At 39.0% G+C, this 17,471-nt stretch overlaps 1 protein-coding gene across 1 annotated transcript in view; it reads left to right on the plus strand.

Moving 5' to 3' along the window:
• Window positions 1-17,471, plus strand: part of CRPPA (CDP-L-ribitol pyrophosphorylase A) — a 304,763-nt gene that overhangs the window by 148,293 nt on the left and 138,999 nt on the right. Inside the window, exon 9 of the mRNA XM_075558343.1 lies at window positions 13,727-13,858. Within this exon, the coding sequence (XP_075414458.1) occupies window positions 13,727-13,858 (132 nt within the window). The remainder of the gene's footprint in view (window positions 1-13,726; window positions 13,859-17,471) is intronic.

Below are 17,471 nucleotides of genomic sequence, written 5' to 3' on the forward strand. Positions count from 1 at the left end.
GTCAACCAGATGCTCTTTAACTCTGGCTGATCATTAATTGAGCTCAGCACACACAGGTGTGATGAATGCAGCTACCTTGTCAGTGTACACTCAGACATGGACATGACCTGCAAACAACAACACCAGTCCCTCGAATGGAGTGTATGACTAAAGCCTAATCAATGCTGTGTTTGTAGTGTGTTAAAATGTATTCTAAGAAATGCTGGGTTACAGTATCTTGCAGATACCAATGAATGTTAATGAACAGGTGGTCTAATATCTCAATTTTCTTTATATGTACTTTTTAAAAGTATTTTTGTACTTCTATACATTTTAAAAGTACTTATGTACTTTTTATTTAACTCTAATAGTCTTTCCAATGATGAGAGTGAAGAGAAAAAAGATGCCAAATATTTTAGAGAGTATTTAGAATCTTTCTGCGTAACTCTGACCTAAAGTAATAAAAAGTTCATAATCTTTTATTTCTTGGTAGTTAGCAAAACTATGAACATAGAAATTGAGTAAAGAGAATTCTAGTGTGGAACAATTGTCCTCTGTGATATGAAGCATTTAATTAGAATGGAGGTATAGGGTATCAGATTTTAGGAAGCTCATGAAAGCAGGTAAGAACGAACAAGAAAGGACAGAGGAAAAATGTATTTACTTTGCTTGCAATTTTGCCTCAGGCATTTAAATTGCAAAGTTTAAAGTCAATTTTTCAGTTATTATTAAGATTACAGAAATTTACTTATTTGATTTTTAAACTACATTTTGAACTAACTACATTGGCTATATGCACTGTCATATTTCTTAAGTTGAATTTATATCTGGCTCTAACTGGTAGGCTAATAATTAATCTTAGCATCTAGGTGACATGTCAGGTAATCACAGAGTGTCATAATGTTAATCATCATGGCCTCATGACACAGATAAGTTATTTTATTGGATTTTCTTCTTATAAGCAGCAGCAAAAAGCAACACAGAAAGTGAATTATTAATGTTGTAGATCAGACAGACCAAATAAACTTGAAACAAATACGAGACATACTAGGGTTAATACATGCTATAAATTCTTATTCTAATTTTCTCTCTTTGAAATATTTTACTTATGAAAGATGAGAACAACACCTAAACTTAGTATAAAATTCACAAACACATTAATGAAAAGTAAGAATTGTTTTTCTTATATCCTTTATTCTTTGGTAAGGAATTCATCTTAAATTTGCTTAATGCTATCAAGGGTCTATATTTTTAAACTTTTTACTTTTAACCTATTTGCCTCTATATTTAAAGTAGGTTTCTTATAGGGATATAGTCACTAGCTTGTAATTAAATTTTGATTTCTTACCCAACATGACCATCTCTGCCTTTTAATTTATTTAGACCATGTATAATTATGTGGCAGTTTGAATCTGTGTCATTCTGCTCTTTGATTTCTATTTTCCCCATGTAGTCTTTGTGTCATTCCAACCCCCACCCCCAATTTTCTGCTTTCTTTTGTATTAATTTCATAATTCGTGTACTTCTGTTTTATTTCTCCCTTTCACACATTAGAAGTGGTTTGAGCCTCCCAGGCCTTGCCTTTGTGATTTTTTGGCCTCGAATTAGTGTAGGGTTTAGAAAGAGACTAATTATTCTCCCAAACCAAGGCAAGATACTTCTTAATATGTAGTGCTCTGAGATTTATGAAGTTGGCTATTGGCACTATTGCCATTCCCACGAGTATCAATTCTCCTCCCTTTGATCCTCTTGGATGCTTCTTTACTCTCCTCCGAGAGTTTTCTCACAAATGATACCCAGAAGAACTCCAGTTTTTTGCGCATCTCTCTCTTTTCCACATTTGACCGGAGGAGACTCTCACCTCCGTCTCTAATTTTTGAAGGTGAAGTGAGGATTCACTCTTACATGGTTCTTTGGAGCCTGGTCCAAGGATGTTATATTGGGGAAATCTAGGACTAACCTACTTTGTTAGCCTACCTCTCAGAAATTCTTATTCTTCATCACATTATGTCTGGTATCTTTAACACTATGCTTCATTCCCCCTCTCCCATTTTTAAGAAGTTATTTCAAATATAAATAAATATTACCCTTTTTACAGTTAGAAATAAATCTGTTCCCCTTTACTCTATTTTGGCCAGAATAAAAAAACTGGATCTATCTCCAATTTGTATGTGTTTTATTTTCACACAATGAATATTGATTCATATTTTAGTTAGGAATATGTTTTGGATGTAATTGATAAAAATGTAAGGCCTAGAAAACACATGTTCTATAATTTTATCTACTGCAGGTCTAAATTTTCTGTAGGCTTGATATTGTAACTTGAAGCATTAATGGATATTCCTTTTCATTACACGCATTAAAACACAAGTAATCAGTTAAAACTGGTGAGATGAATGGCAAGTCATAATAGTATATACATTTCGATGTTCTAGTCTTCTGCTCTCTATTAGAACTCTATGCAAAGATGAACCGTTCTTTCATATTTAGTGTTAATTTTAGTCCGGGAAGACTAGAGAAGCAAATCCAGGGAGACTCATATGTGTATAAGAAAGAGCATTGTATACAAGAGCAATTGCACATTAAGAAAGCATCACAGCCCAGTCCAGTCTAAGCCCTTAAGTCAGATATTAACCCATCTGTCCAGTACCAGTCTGTAAATTCCTCTTCAGACTCACACAACACATGCAATGATGCCGAATGCAGGAGGATCACAGGCTAGTGAGTGGAAGTCTTGTGGATCTGGTGACAGTAGAGGCATCTGAACACTGGCAGGGTGTCCACTCAGTTCCTCTACCTCAGGGCATTAGTGAAGTTCCATGTGTCTTGTCAGCTGCAATGTCTCCCAGAGAGTGAACTGTGCTACAGTGTCTCCCGCCTCCAAGGAGGAATATAGAATCCTCAGGAGAAGGCCATGCCCACACAGAAGCATCATTGGCTGTGATCTGATTGACAGGCTAAATAAATTCCACCCCTTCACTCTGAATCCACTCAAATTAACAAACGATTATATAACTACCACATATGTGATCTTGTGTATGGTAATTACTAAATTGTAGCAATAACTTCATAGGGAACTCTTTTCCCCATTAGAAATAAACTATTAGATTAGTATCTTACTTTGATAAAAATAGCTCACAAAGCAAAACATCAGTGATCTTTTATGGCAAACAATTACTTAGTACTGTATTTTTTCTCTAAGATTATTGTTTTCAGTATATGAAGAAGCATGTGTTATCAGGATTGGAGGAAGGTTTATCCACAGCCTGCAATTTTCAGAATACAACTTTGCTTGCCGAAGGTCAGGAGGACTTGAAGTACTTGCTGATGAAGCTCAAGGATTGCAGTCTTCAGTATGGAGTATGACTCAATGTCAAGAAGACCCAACTCCTCACAGCCTCACAACTGAACCAATACGTCATGTCATGATATATGTAGAAAAGGTTGAAGTTGTTAAAGGATTTTCCTTTGCTTGGATCACAATCATTGCTCATGGAAGCAGTAGTCAAGAGATCAAAAGATATGTTGTTTCGGTAAATCTGCTGCACAAGACCTCATTAGATTAGTGAAAAGCAGAATGTTACTTTGAGAACTAAAGTGTGCCTCAACCAAGCACGATATTTTCAGTTGCCTCATAGACAGAGGAAAGTTGGACATTGAATAAGGAAGACGGAAGAAGAATTGATGCACTTAAATTGTGGTGTTGGGCAAGAATAATAAAAGTATCGTAGACTTTCTAAAGAACAGACAAATCTGTCTTGGGAGAAGTATGGCTAGCGTGTTCCTTAGAGTTAAAGATGGCGGGATTTATATACTTTGGACATGTTGTCAAAAGAAACCAGTTCCTGGAGAAGGAGATCCTGCTGCTAACGTGGAGGGACAGTGAGAAAGAGGAAGGCCCTCAAGGTGATGGACTGACACCGTGGCTGCAGCCGTGGACGCAGGCAGGAGGGTACTTGTGGGGATAGCGCAGGACCGTGACGTCATACGTTCTGTTGTAGAGCAACCCAGTCCAAGGCGACTACCAACCACAACTTTGTTTTTCCACTTTCTTTCAAAGGAGCACACTTTCCTTATCTGTTTCTATAATTCTTTGTTCAGTATTTTAAGTAATTCAGAAGACTTTTGAGTTAATTTTGTATCTCTATTGTTTTTGCTTATGAATGTTTGCATTATGAATATTCTTGGAACAGGAATCAAAAGATCCAAACAAACAACTATATTGATGCCAATGAGAGGGATTGGAGTGGAGACCTAAAATCCATCTGTGGATAATTGGATATCCCAGCATAGAAGGGTTATAAGGAAGGGATGATTCCACTAAGATGTAGGATAGCACCGATGAGTCACACAATCTCTCTAGTTCCTGAATGCTTCCTCCCCACACCACCATGACCCAATTCTACCTCACAAATCTGGCTAGACTGGAGAGCACATGTTGATACAGATAAGAGCTCTCCACACTTGGAATTCAGGATACATAAACCGCTCAGGAAAAGTACTGGGAGTAGTGATATGATGAGAGTAGGGGGCTAGTCTGGGAAAAGGAAGGGGTAGAAAAGCAGAGCCCATCATAAAGTTGGATATATAGACCCCCCTACCCCAAAGGGGACGAATAACAAAAAGGTGGGTGAAGGGAGACAATGGACAGTGTAAGATACAAAATAAAAGCAGCAATATGTAATTAATCAAGAATTCACCAGGGTGGGAGGGTGAGGGAGGGAGGGGAAAAAAAGAGATGCTATACAAAGGGCTCAAGTAGAAAATGTTTGGCAGTAAGTGCCCCAATAAATTGATTTTAAAAATTAATGTTTTTTATTAATTATTGAGGTAGTTTTCAACTTCTGAATTTAAAATTTGTTATATCTGATTCAGATATTATTTAAAGTAATTACAGATGTATATTATCCTTAAAATAATTATTCCATAATACAGTAGTAGAAAAAAAGTTTTATAAAAGAAGTTACCTTGTGAATTAGTTAGAAGATATGTTTATTTTATTATTATTATTTCTTTTATATTTTTAAAAGTGAATTTTGTTTTCTGTTGAAAGTTTAAAATACAAAGTTTTACTTTTGAGACTTCTTTAATATTTAAGTGAAGTTCTGAAACAAAATGAATGTATAATGAAACATTTGTACTGAATTTATGGAACTCATTTGCTTTTGAATTATTTGTATAATTGGGAACAATATTTCTGAAAACTTGTGCTTAGTTAATGTGTTAATGCAAAGCACTACTTATTAATTATATTTCAAACTTTTAAACATTGTTAAATGCAATTTTCAGTATGTTTTTATTTTTCAACCTACTTCTTTGTAGTTTGTTGGTAAGTTTTATTTTGTTAGCATTTGCTACAAGTTTCCATGATACTTTATAAATTAATTAATCTCTATGAGAATTATATTTTACTTTCATGGTGACATTGATTTAAATATGTTCTGTAATAAGATAGTTTGATGTCAGTGGCTTTTAACATTTTTATTAATAAAAAAATATATATATATATTTAGTTTAAGTGAGTTCAAAAGTTTTCTAAAGTTTTTTTCTTATAATAAGCTATTATTTTGACAAACTTAGAAAATTGCCAAATATGAATTACTTTCATATTTCTTGTGAAAAGTGACATTTGAAGCAATCATACAATTTGCTTTTCTGTACACATATGTAGGTATTGTTTAGTATCAATTGTGTTAGATTCAAAGAACCCCTTTTTTTAAACCGTTTTATTAGGGGCTCATACAACTCTTATCACAATACATACATCAATTGTGTAAAGCACATCTGTACATTCATTGCCCTCATCATTCTCAAAACATTTGCTCTCCACTTAAGCCCCTGGCATCTGGTCCTCATTTTTTCCCCCTCTCTCCCTGCTCCCTCCTCCCACATGAGCCCTTGATAATTTATGAATTATTATTTTGTCATATCTTTCCCTGTCTGACATCTTCCTTCACCCACTTTTCTGTTGTCCGTCCTCCAGGGAGGAGGTAACGTGTAGATCCTTTTAACCGGTTCCCTCTTCCCAACCAACTCTCCTTCTACCCTCCCAGTATTGCCACTCACATCACTGGTCCTGAAGGGATCATCTGCCCTGGATTCCCTGTGTTTCCAGTTCCTATCTATACCAGTGTCCATCCTCTGGTCTAGCCAGTCTTGCAAGGTAGAACTGGGATCATGATAAGGGAGGTGGGGGAGAGAAAGCATTTAGGAACTAGAGGAAAGTTGCATTTTTCATTAGTGCTATATCACACCTTGACTGGCTCATCTCCTCCCCTAGACCCCTCTGCAAGGGGATCTCCAGTGGCTGACCCATGGGCTTTGGGTCTCCACACTGCACTCTCCCCCTCTTTCACTATGGTAATATTTTTTTGTTCTGATGCCTTATACATGATCTCTTTGACACCTCGTGATCGCATAGGCTGGTGTGCTTTTTCCATGTAGGCTTTGTTGCTTCTGAGCTAGATGGCCACTTGGTGTCCTTCAAGCCTTTAATACCCCAGATGCTATACCTTTTGATAGCCGGGCACCATCAGCTTTCTTCGCCACATTTGCTTATGCACCCATTTGTCCTCAGCAATCATGATATGATCTGTTCTTTGATGCCTGATAGCATCCCTTTGGCACCTCGTGATCACACAGGCTGGTGTGTTCTTCCATGTGGGCTTTGTTGCTTCTGAGCTAGATAGCCACTTATTTACCCTCAAGCTTTTAAGACCCCAGACACTATAGCTTTTGATAGCCAGGCACCATTCAGCTTTCTTCACCAAATTTGCTTATTAACTCGCTTTGTCTTCAGCGGTTGTGTCGGGAAGGTGAGCATCATAGGAAGAAAGTATTCTTGCATTGAGGGAGTACTTGAGTGGAGGCCTAATGTCCTTCTGCTACCTTAATACTAAACCCATAAATATAGGCACATAGATCTATTTCCCCATCCTCATACTTAAATATATTTGCATATGTACATGTCTTTATCTAGATCTTTATAAATGCCCTTTGCCTCTCAGCTCCCCACTCCATTTCCCTTGACTTTCCTCCTGTCCCACTATCAAGCTCACTCCCCACCTAGGTTTCAGCAATTCCTCTTGGTTATATTACCCTGGATCATGCCCTACCAGGCCTCCCACACCTACCTCATCACCAATTTGGATCACTTGTTCCCTTGTCCCTGGGTTTGTTAACACCACTTCCTATCCCCCCACCACCCCCTATCCCATGTCCCCCCTGGAACTGCCAGTTCTGTTGTTTTCTCCTCCAGATTGTTCATTCAGCCTATCTTATTTAGACAGACCTGCGGAGAGAATAACATGCACAAAAACAAGCAATAATATACAACTAAACAACAACATCAAACCACTGACAAAGAACAAAAGAAAACACAAGAAAGAAAAGTTTGTAGTTAGTTCAGGGATCATTTGTTGGCCTTTAGGAGTGTTTTCCAGTCCAGTCTGTTGGGGGACCACGTCCTGGCCCCAAAGTCCACCTTCAGCATTCCCTGTGGATCCTGCCGCTCCATTCTTTTGCTGTTCCGCTGCACTCCCCCAGTGCTTGGCCTAGGTGTGGCGGGATCAGATGGGGTGCAATTCCTACAGTGTGTCTTCTTTGGTGCTGTCCCCTGCAGGGCCATGAATCAGTGAGGGATGTCATGTCTCATAGTGGGGCTGGCCATGTATCTACCAATCCTTTCTGACTCAAACTTTTGATAATTTCTAACACTTTCTTTCTGACATCTTACTTCCACTTTGGTGGGCATTAAGCATTACCTTATTTGGTGGATAATTTGGCTTCACAAATCGACTTTCTTCTTAGTCAAATAGGCAGAATTTCTATTTTGCCTCCTGACATAAATTCCGAATGGGTTTTCCTGTGAACTTGGACTTTGGGATTGAGAGGTCAAGACGAGACACTGAACGGAGATGGGATTGAGACAAAGAACATGAGGTTAAGAGAGGCTTTATTAGGGTAGGGAAAGAGCTCCCTGGAGGGAAGCGATTGCAGCAAAAGTGACAGGAGCATCTTGATGTCCTGGGTGGGTTCTGAGACCCAGCGAGTTAGGTCAGGGAAACTGCAGCTTGTCGTTGAGGCGTTGGGAGTCATATAGGGCTTGAGCTTGGGAGCTATATAATGACAAGAAGGCAGATTTTTTGCTTGCAGCTGCAGGACCTTGAGTCAGGATGTGATCCTTGGAAAGTGCCTTCGTTGTTTGCCAACCTGCTCCCTGGAGTGCTGGGACAGGGGCTGCACAACCTTGGTCTGGAGAGATAAGCTTCTTGTAATGTTGGGGCAGAAGGTGCATACTTCAGTAGGTCATTTATCATCACCAGAGGCTGGAAATGGGGGTCTTGAAGTTCTATCTTCCTGAGGAGCCAGTGAGGAGATGGGGGCTGCCTGGGCCAGACCCAGCGCAAAACTGGGATGAGAAGGAAGTGGGAAATGTGACGTTATGGTGTGTTCCTGATGTTTTAAAGTGTTTGTGGTCTCTATGCAATATCTTTTAATTAGTGTACCTGTCCTCAGAGACAAGTGAGCTCACATTTTAAAATAAAATTTAAAATTCATGGGAATTCATCTGGGAACAGGAACACATTAAATGGCTACTAGACAAATAGAAAGCATGTGTTAAACTGAGTGTTGAAGACACATGAAGCTCAGGAGAACCTTTTCCTGCCCTTGGATGCTGGGAGCTTTGCCCACCCACACAAGCATGAAGCTATCCACATGCTGAATGTGCAATTAGTTTACAGAACTAAATGTGCTTTCTTTCTTTTTCTTAAAGGACACCCAGAGAGTGATACAAACATATCTCTGAGAAGAATGATCCAGCTAGAAAGAATAGCTTGTTAAAGATCCCAAGACATCAAGCATAGTTGTCAGTTGAAGAACACCAAGAGTTGATTGGGGTCTGGGTGAGATGACTGAATGGGAGAATAGAAATGGAGAAGTTGAGAGAACGATGGAGGCAACTTTGTTCAGGATCTGACAGAGCTGAGTACTCAGTGGCTATGTGCTCAGTTGCTTATCAGAAGCTTGGCTGTGCCGCCAAGAGTGGCTTTGCTAGTGAGGGACCTGGCGACATGCTGCTACAGAGAGGGTAGCCTAGAGACCGCCCGGGATAATCTCACACCATCCAGGAGTCTATAAGAGTCGGAATGAACTTGCTCTGAAGAACTGTGGGTTTTACTCTGAGACAAGTGTGAAGACATTGGTAGCTTTGAATAGTAGAGTAAGCGGAGTCTTATTTTCAATGCATTTAACTTTCCATTGGGGTTTGGGTAAAAATATATGGGAAAATGGTATTCTATTCAACAATTCATATGCACTTTTTTGTGACATTGAGGTTAGTCTTCATAATGTAACAACACTTTTCCATCTGTTTCCTTCTTTGTCTTCTTTCTTATCTCTTCTTGCCTTCTGAGCCTTATGGTCTAATGTTACCATTTTGATTTCGTGTAGTGGTTGTCCTAGGGGATGTGTACTTCCCTGGTGTTGTTGTTTATCTTATAGGTCTGCATTGTTTGGCTGCAAGTTGAGACACTGGGGTAACTTAAGTTCTAGGATTGATGGGCATCTATGGACTATTACTTTGGAAATTCCATCAATTTCTGTTAGACCTGATCTGTTTTATGATTTTGAGCTTTGTCCCAAATTTTCTTTTTTTCCAAATTTTCTTTTCACTTTCTGAAGGATCTTCTATTATGATCCCCTTTCGAACGAGCCAGTAGTGGTGACAATTCCATCTAGTTCTTCTGCCCCCAGAGCCATGACGGCTGGAGTTCATATGACCCATGGGTTCCTCTCACTAATCATTTCCATTAACGTGTTTGGTTTCTTCACTCTTATTTGCTCCAGATAGAAGAGAAAAATAGTTATCCCTAAGTTGGCCACTCACAAGCTTTTAAGGTCCCAGCAGCAACTTACTAAAGTAAGGTGTAAAACATTATCTTTATGTTATGTGAATTGACTTTGATATTCCTGCAGACCTAACAACTCATTCTTTTAAGATGTTTAGTATGAGTTAAACATTTTCTTAACTCACTCAGAACAAACATCATATCACTGTGAATGAGAGGGAGCATTGTGAATAAGGGGGTGTGCTGAGTGGAGACTCAAAGCTCATCTGTAGACAATTGGACATCCCCTTACAGAAGGATCCCAAGGAAGAGATGAGCCAGTCAGGGTACAGTATAGCACCAATGCAACACACAACTTTCCACTGGCTCTTTAATGCTCCCACCACCCCACTATCATGACCCCAATTCTACCTTACAATTCAGGCTAGACCAGAGCATGTATACAGGTACAGATTAGAGCTGGAAACACAAGGAATCCAGAACAGATCAACCCCTCAGAACCAATAATGAGAGTAACGATACCAGGAGGGGAAAGGGAGGGGGAGTAAAGAAAGGGGGAACTGATCACAATGATCTATGTATAACCCTCTCCCAGGGGGATGGATAACAAAAAAAGTGGGTGAAGGGAGACATCAGACAGTGTAAGACATGAAAAAAATTTATAAATTATCAAGGGTTCATGAGAGAGGGAGGATGGGAGAAGGCAGAGGGAAAGGAGTTGCTGTTACCAAGGGCTTAAGTAGAAAGAAAATGTTTTGAAAACGATGGCAACAATATGTACAAATGTGCTTGACACAATGGATGGATGTATGGATGGTGATAAGGGGGCTGTACTCGCCTCCAATGAAAGGATATATGAAAAAGTTTTCGTAATACTCCTCCCTGTATGTTTTATTATATTCCTGGATATATTGGTAGAAAATGTAGGTACATATCAAGGAATAGCACCTATTAAAATAGATATATAGATAAATAAATCAACAAAAATTTGTGGATTATGTTATGCCAGGATGTCTAGAGAAACAAGTGTAGTAACACTTGTGTATGGATCAAAAGGTCTTTATATCAAGAAGTATGTATGTATCAGGAAGGTGTCCCAGCCTGGTCCAGCTCAAGTCCAAACATCTGATGCTAGTCCATGAATCACTTTCATATTCATGTAGCCATATGCTGACACAGAATGGTGAACTAGGAAGTAGAACATCATAGGCCTGTAGGTGCACAGTCACGTGGAGCCAAAGGTTGGCGGAAGCTTGGCAGGGCACTGGCAGCTCCCAGGTCCCCATGTAGGTCACCCCTGGAGACAGACACAGAGTTCCAATGAAGTCCTAGTGAGGAGGAGGGTAGAGTGGCAGAGAATCAGAGAATCAGAGAGAGAGAGAGAGAGAGAGAGAGAGAGAGAGAGAGAGAGAGAGAGAGAGAGAGAGAAGGGGGGGGGGGTCATCTTTGTTCACCAGACTCTTATACAAAAGGCTGATGACATCGAGAAGGTGTCATCTGACTGTGACTTGATTGACAGGTTTAACTACACCCCTATCCAGGAGTGTCTAGTTGGCATAATCCCTAACTACCACATAGATATATCTCATGTGTCTACCCATTCCTATTTAGCTTCATGTCAGTCTATGTATTCGCTTATATATTATTGCTGGGTTGTATTTGTTATAGTCTGAGAGAGCTCCCAAATTTTCATGAAAATATTTCATTATCTTGTAATTCCATTTTCTACAATGTTTTTGAAGCCTCCTGGTATTTACATTTGTTGCCTTAAACTTGTGCTTCCACTAAAAATATAAAACAAAAAAACCCCATCTCAAACTCATTGCCATGAGTAGATTCTGACTTACAGTGACCATCCAGGACAGAGTAGACCTGCCTCCATGGGTTTCCTAGGCTGTAAATCTGCCTGTATAGGACAGAGTAGAACTGCCGCTGTAGGTTTCTGTAAATTTTTCTCAAAGTAGAGCCTCATCATTTCTCATGGAGGAGCTGGTGGTTTCAAACTGCTGACCTTGAGTTTAGCAGCCCATCACATCAGTCACTACACCATCTTGGCTCCTGAAGAGCCAACAGAAGGAGTTAAAAGAAAGAGGACAACAGAAAGAACAAGCGTGGAACAATACTGGCTCTTGTGGTAGCTGCTGAAGAGGACAGCAGTGGGAACCAGGTACTCTTCCAAGGTACTCTTCCAAGGGAGGGTTCATTGCTGACTAGCTGCTGCAGGGCGCTCTCTCCATGGAATAAGAAAGAAACAAACAGACAAACAAAACCTACAGGGGAGTGATGGAAGTGAGGGGCAAGTGGGGGAGTGGAAGAAATGAAAAAAATTTTTGACTGGCTTTCTGAGTGGGTGAGTGTCTCCCAGTGGATCACTGCTACGTCGGAGGGCAGATCACATGGACGGCGTTCTGGTGTAGTCTTGGGTTAAAGTTCGGCTACCTAGTTCTTCCCTCAATTAGAATACTGCTTGCAATAATTCCCAGTAGCCCTGTCCATTGACCCTTCACTGGGCCATATGGCTCTTGGTTTGCTGATTTCATTCTGTCTCTTCCTCTGTATCCTTCCCTTTGAAGCTCTGCATCCCAGGACTTTCATCTGTATCCCTTTTGCTTGGTTTCCCAGTTCTTCCTTGTAGAAGGTGTGGATGATATGTCTGCCTAGTCTGCCGTTCTTCCTAAATTTGTTAGCTTTTTTATTAGAATAAAATGAGATATTTTTTATGGATAAGATGTATCATATCTTTTGTATTTCTTCATGAGAAATTGACAGTCTTTGACTTAAGAAGTTACAATAAACCATACTTGACATCATCCTTTATATATGTGTGTGTATGTACACCTATATCATATTCTTACTAATAATATGTACTACATACAATGTTGCAGCATATGATTTGCTGATGTTGGCAGCATTCTCATGCCAACCCCAAACAATAAATAAGATCAGGTCTATAAGTATACTATCAAAAGATAATAATGAAGAGTATAAAGAAATGTATTCTATAGAAGTCAGAACCAACTTATGATGAGTCGTTAGGTCAAACCCCATCACAACTTAGGGATTACTGTATTGGGGATAGCATGTTAAATGGAAAATATTCTTTTGCTGTAATTTACATGTAGAATATTAGCGATGTGTACAAGAATATGTCAAAGGATACTACTTGATATTGCTAGAAGCAAATCTTGATAACTCAAACCGATGAAACAGTTTGCTCTATTTCAATCAATTCAAAGCTGTCCAGCCAGTAAATTTGTTTGAAGGCAAACACATTTACATCTCTCCTGAGTTGTTATGATCATTTTGCAACCTTCTGCCCCACCTTGTTTTTTACTTCATGTCAACATTTAATGTGTTTTACTGATAAGTACATTTTCCCCTGGGACCCAAAAATAGTAGGTATATTTTAGAAGGATGAATATAGTAGCATTCTGTAAAAATGCAGGCTTACGTTTCACAAAATTAACCAGAATACCTAGAGTTCATACTCTTTTTTTCATGATGTCATAAGATATTCACATCTAATAAAAGAGAATATTGATTTGAATCCTATTTTGTCAAGCTAAGATTTTGTCTCCTTGATTTTATGTTTTAAAAGGACAGATAACGGCTGTGTTCCCAAAGGGCAGTGCTGTGCCCCAGTCTAGGAGGTGTAGAATCGTGTACAGTAGTTTATTTGGTAGCTCAGAGTTTAGGAGAATGTCCTCAGTCAGTCCACTACTTTCAGTCTCATACCACACCATCAGTAGCTGCACTAATAAAAAGTCATTGCACTAGGATAATTTTACATGCTTTGAGCTCCTTTAGTGTCTGTGTGTGTGTAATCTATATACATTTTTCCCAGTGGAAATTCAGAGAGCAGTATTCCAATGCTTTCCATTTATTTTAATTTGCAGGTGCATTTCGTTGCTGACAACTCAGTATCTCTTGGTGAGAAAATGGAAGACCTCAGGCAAATCAGGGAACTTGCAAAAGAAGTGAAAAAAAGAAATATTTTACTCTATGGTCTTCTCATATATTACCCACAGGTAGGTAAATGGTGGTCTTTTCTGATTGTATGAGCTGTAGAAGATGATGTTAATTTGATTTTGTCACCAGCAAAGGGATCTTAATGACAAGGAAAATTCTGTATATAAATGTACTAATTTATTGATATGCTTTAATGGGCAGAATCTCTTCACTCTAGTAGAAAAACAAAATAGAAATGTGTTTTAACTAGAAAAAAAACCAGATGAATATTGGCTAATACCGCATTTAAGTTACATTTTATAGCTCACATAGGCTGCCAGATAAATTAAATACAAGATGGCCAATTATATTTTAATTCTATATAGACAATATTTTTTTGTTGTAAGTATATCCTAAATTTGGAATTTAAAATTTTTATTTGACTGAGGGTACTGCATTTTAACTAGCAGCCCTATTATTACAATTCTTGTTCAGTTTTCTCATTTGAAATGTTGTATCCAAGATGTTGGTGGTCAAGTTGTCTCATTGCTCCCACTCCCAGAAGTGATTTAATTATTTGAAAGTAATGCTTGGCATGGAGATAAAAAGTGGCATGGTATTTAACTAGAGGAAAACAATTATCACTGCTTTTAATAGCGGCAAATTAGTTTAGCTGGAGAAAACATGAATTAGCATGATAGACTCTTTGTACAGAGAACTGTAGGGCTATTTGAAGTAAGCTCTTTGGAAAATCTTCTGCAGGGGATCGGTTTGCCCTTTGAGCAGAGCCAGCTTTCCTCGGGCCTGTACACTGCCCTGTAGTTTCTTCACACTACCATGCAGGAAGCAAGCGAGGTAACTGGCAGCAGCTTTTTTAGTGGTCTGAAAGAAAAGTGATTTGGTGCTGACAATCTAAGAAATAGTGGGTATTTGTAGTTATATAGGAGTACTGAATCACAGCTCTTATTTATGAAATATGTAAATTACAAGTTAAACCTGAAATAACATTATTTTATTTGAAGTACATGAATTTTAATTATATATAAGGATTATCTTGTACTTAGTCCCATAGTTTCCCTTATTTGGAGCCTATTTCTTCTGCTTCTACATTATGCTGGCATGATCTCAGGTTAGGCATAAAGAATAAGGAAAACTTTAGTTTAGTTTTTATCATAGAATTTTAAAATATCAATGATTTAGAGCCTCTAGAATTTAATGCAACCAAGTTTCAAAGAGATACATTATACCTGCCTATGGACAGATAATGAGCAGAATAATAATAATAAATCAGGCCAATATTGTAGTTCAGAAATCATTCCTCTTAAGTAACGTAAGAATTGTGTATGAACTTTACATTATTGTGGTAGAAAAAGATATATATCTTGTGCCATGCAAAGGGATCCTGGATACAGACCGGTAACACCGCACTGAAGAGATGCAAACTAGAGCTTACCGCGGACAGCTTTCCAGGTCCTGAAGGGCACATTCATTCCTGCAAGGTTATGTCCCACCTGCTGGGTCAGGTCGATGTGTGCATGTCCCACAATCGATGTTTCTCTAGAGAAGAGTACTGCCAGGTGAAATACCAGATGTTAAAACTTAATTTCAGATAAAAATGAGTTGTTAGTGTTTACTTTAAGTATGTGTGTGGGACAAAATTAACTTTGGCAACCCTAGTAGGGAGTGTTCCTGTATCCAGAATGCTTTATATATTTATGGCGGGCTCTGGAGCTGTGAAAGCTCCCTGATTGGAAAAGTGGCCTTGAAGAAATGGACCAGCCTTTGCAGTCCCCTGTCTGGGACCCAGATGTTCTTGTTTTGGACCAACACTGACCTGCTAACCCTACTCGCTACTGAACTGCGGAAGCTGTGAGGAAGTGTGCCTGCCAGGCTTTAAGTTAATGTGTCTCATCATTTTAGCAAGCAGATGATGGCTTACATAGAGATGCTTTGCCAATTCTTATCAACATGAGTGAAGAGGCTTCAAATATGTAAACCTGTATAAGACAGAGGCCCTGGTATTTTCCTTCATGATTAGGTGTCGGTGCTCACCAGTCTGGCATCCTGTCCAGTGCCTCTTGCTACTGTTAGGTGTCATCAATTTAGTTCTGAATCACAGCAACCAGGTGTACCAAAGAACACAACGGCCCCGTTCTCACAGTTGTTACAACTACGTGTCAATTCATCTCTTTGAAGATCTTCCTCATTTTTATTTCCCGCTCTTTGTACCAAGCATGGTGTTCTCCTTCAGGGGTGGAGCCCTCCAAGCTGATCACATGTCTAGAGTGAACGAGACAGTCTCCATGTCCTTGCTTATCAGGAGCATTCCGCTTGTACTTCATCCAAGGCAGATTTGTTCATGTCCGTGGCATATTGAGTATTGTTCACCAGCATCATACTTCAACTGCCTCCATTCCCTGGTCCACCTTTCTCCTGCATGAGTTCACTGAAAATGCCAAGGCTTGTGCCCAGCACACCTTGGTATTCAAACTTCTATCTTTACTTTGAACATTTTAAAGGAATCTTTGCAGCAGATTTGCCCAATGAAATACGTTTTTTAACTGCTATTTCCTTGAGTGTTAGTTGCGTGTCCAAGTAAAATGAAATCCCTGACAACTTCAATCTTTTTTCCCCATAGCATGATATTGTTTATTTGTTCAGTTGTGAGGATTTTTATTTTCCTTACATTGAATTACAATGCACACTGAAGGCTGTAGTCTTTGATCTTCAATATTAAGTGCTTCAAGTCTTTGCTTTCAGCATGCAAGATTATGTCATCTGGTGGCTAGTGAGCTTTCCTCCAATCCCAATGCTGCCGTCTTCTTCTTAGAGTCCCAAGTCTCAGATTCTTTGTTCACATGCAGATTGGATAAGTGCATGGGGAGAAGATGCACCCCTAACACACACCTTTCCTGATTTTAAACCATGCATTATCTCTGGTTCTGTTTGAACAACTGCCTCTTGGTTTCTATACAGGATCTGCAGGAACACAACAACATATTCTGAAATTCCCATTCTTTGCAATATCATTCATAGTTTTTTCTGATGCATACAGTTGAATTATTTTGCATCGTCAAGAAAACACAAGGAAACATCCTTTTCTTGTATTCCATGCTTTCAGCCAATGATATTCCTGATTCCAGGTTCTCTTGAATCCACCTTGAATTCCAGGTAGCGCCCTGCCTATATATTGAATTTTTGAATTTCCTTCTTCAAAATTTTACTTATGTGGTTTGGTAATTTGTGCATTCCTTTGGGTCACTTTTTCTATGAATGCACCACACGATGTATCTTTTCTATTCCATTGTCTGTCTCCACATTTCACGGCATTATCTGGTGAGTGTGTCCAGCGCCACATCTGTGAATTGAACCATTTCTCTTGGTATCCCATCAGTTCCCGGAGCCTTGTTTTTCTTCAATGCCAGTCGTAAAACTTGGATTTCTTCTTTTAATTTCATTGGCTTTGGGTCAAATGCTACATTTAGAAATGATTGAACACTGACCAATTCTTTTTGGTACATTGACTATGTATTTGGTCTATTTTCTTTTGACGTTTCCTGTGCTGTTCAATATTTGTCCGTAGAATCCTTCAGTGTTACAATGGCCTGATGTCATTGTTTTCTTCAGTTCTTTCTGCTTGAGAAATGCAGAATTTGCTCTATCCTTTTGGTTTTCTAGCTCCCAGCCTGTATG

Source organism: Tenrec ecaudatus, chromosome 9 (assembly GCF_050624435.1).
Source record: "Tenrec ecaudatus isolate mTenEca1 chromosome 9, mTenEca1.hap1, whole genome shotgun sequence".
NCBI lineage: Eukaryota > Metazoa > Chordata > Mammalia > Afrosoricida > Tenrecidae > Tenrec > Tenrec ecaudatus.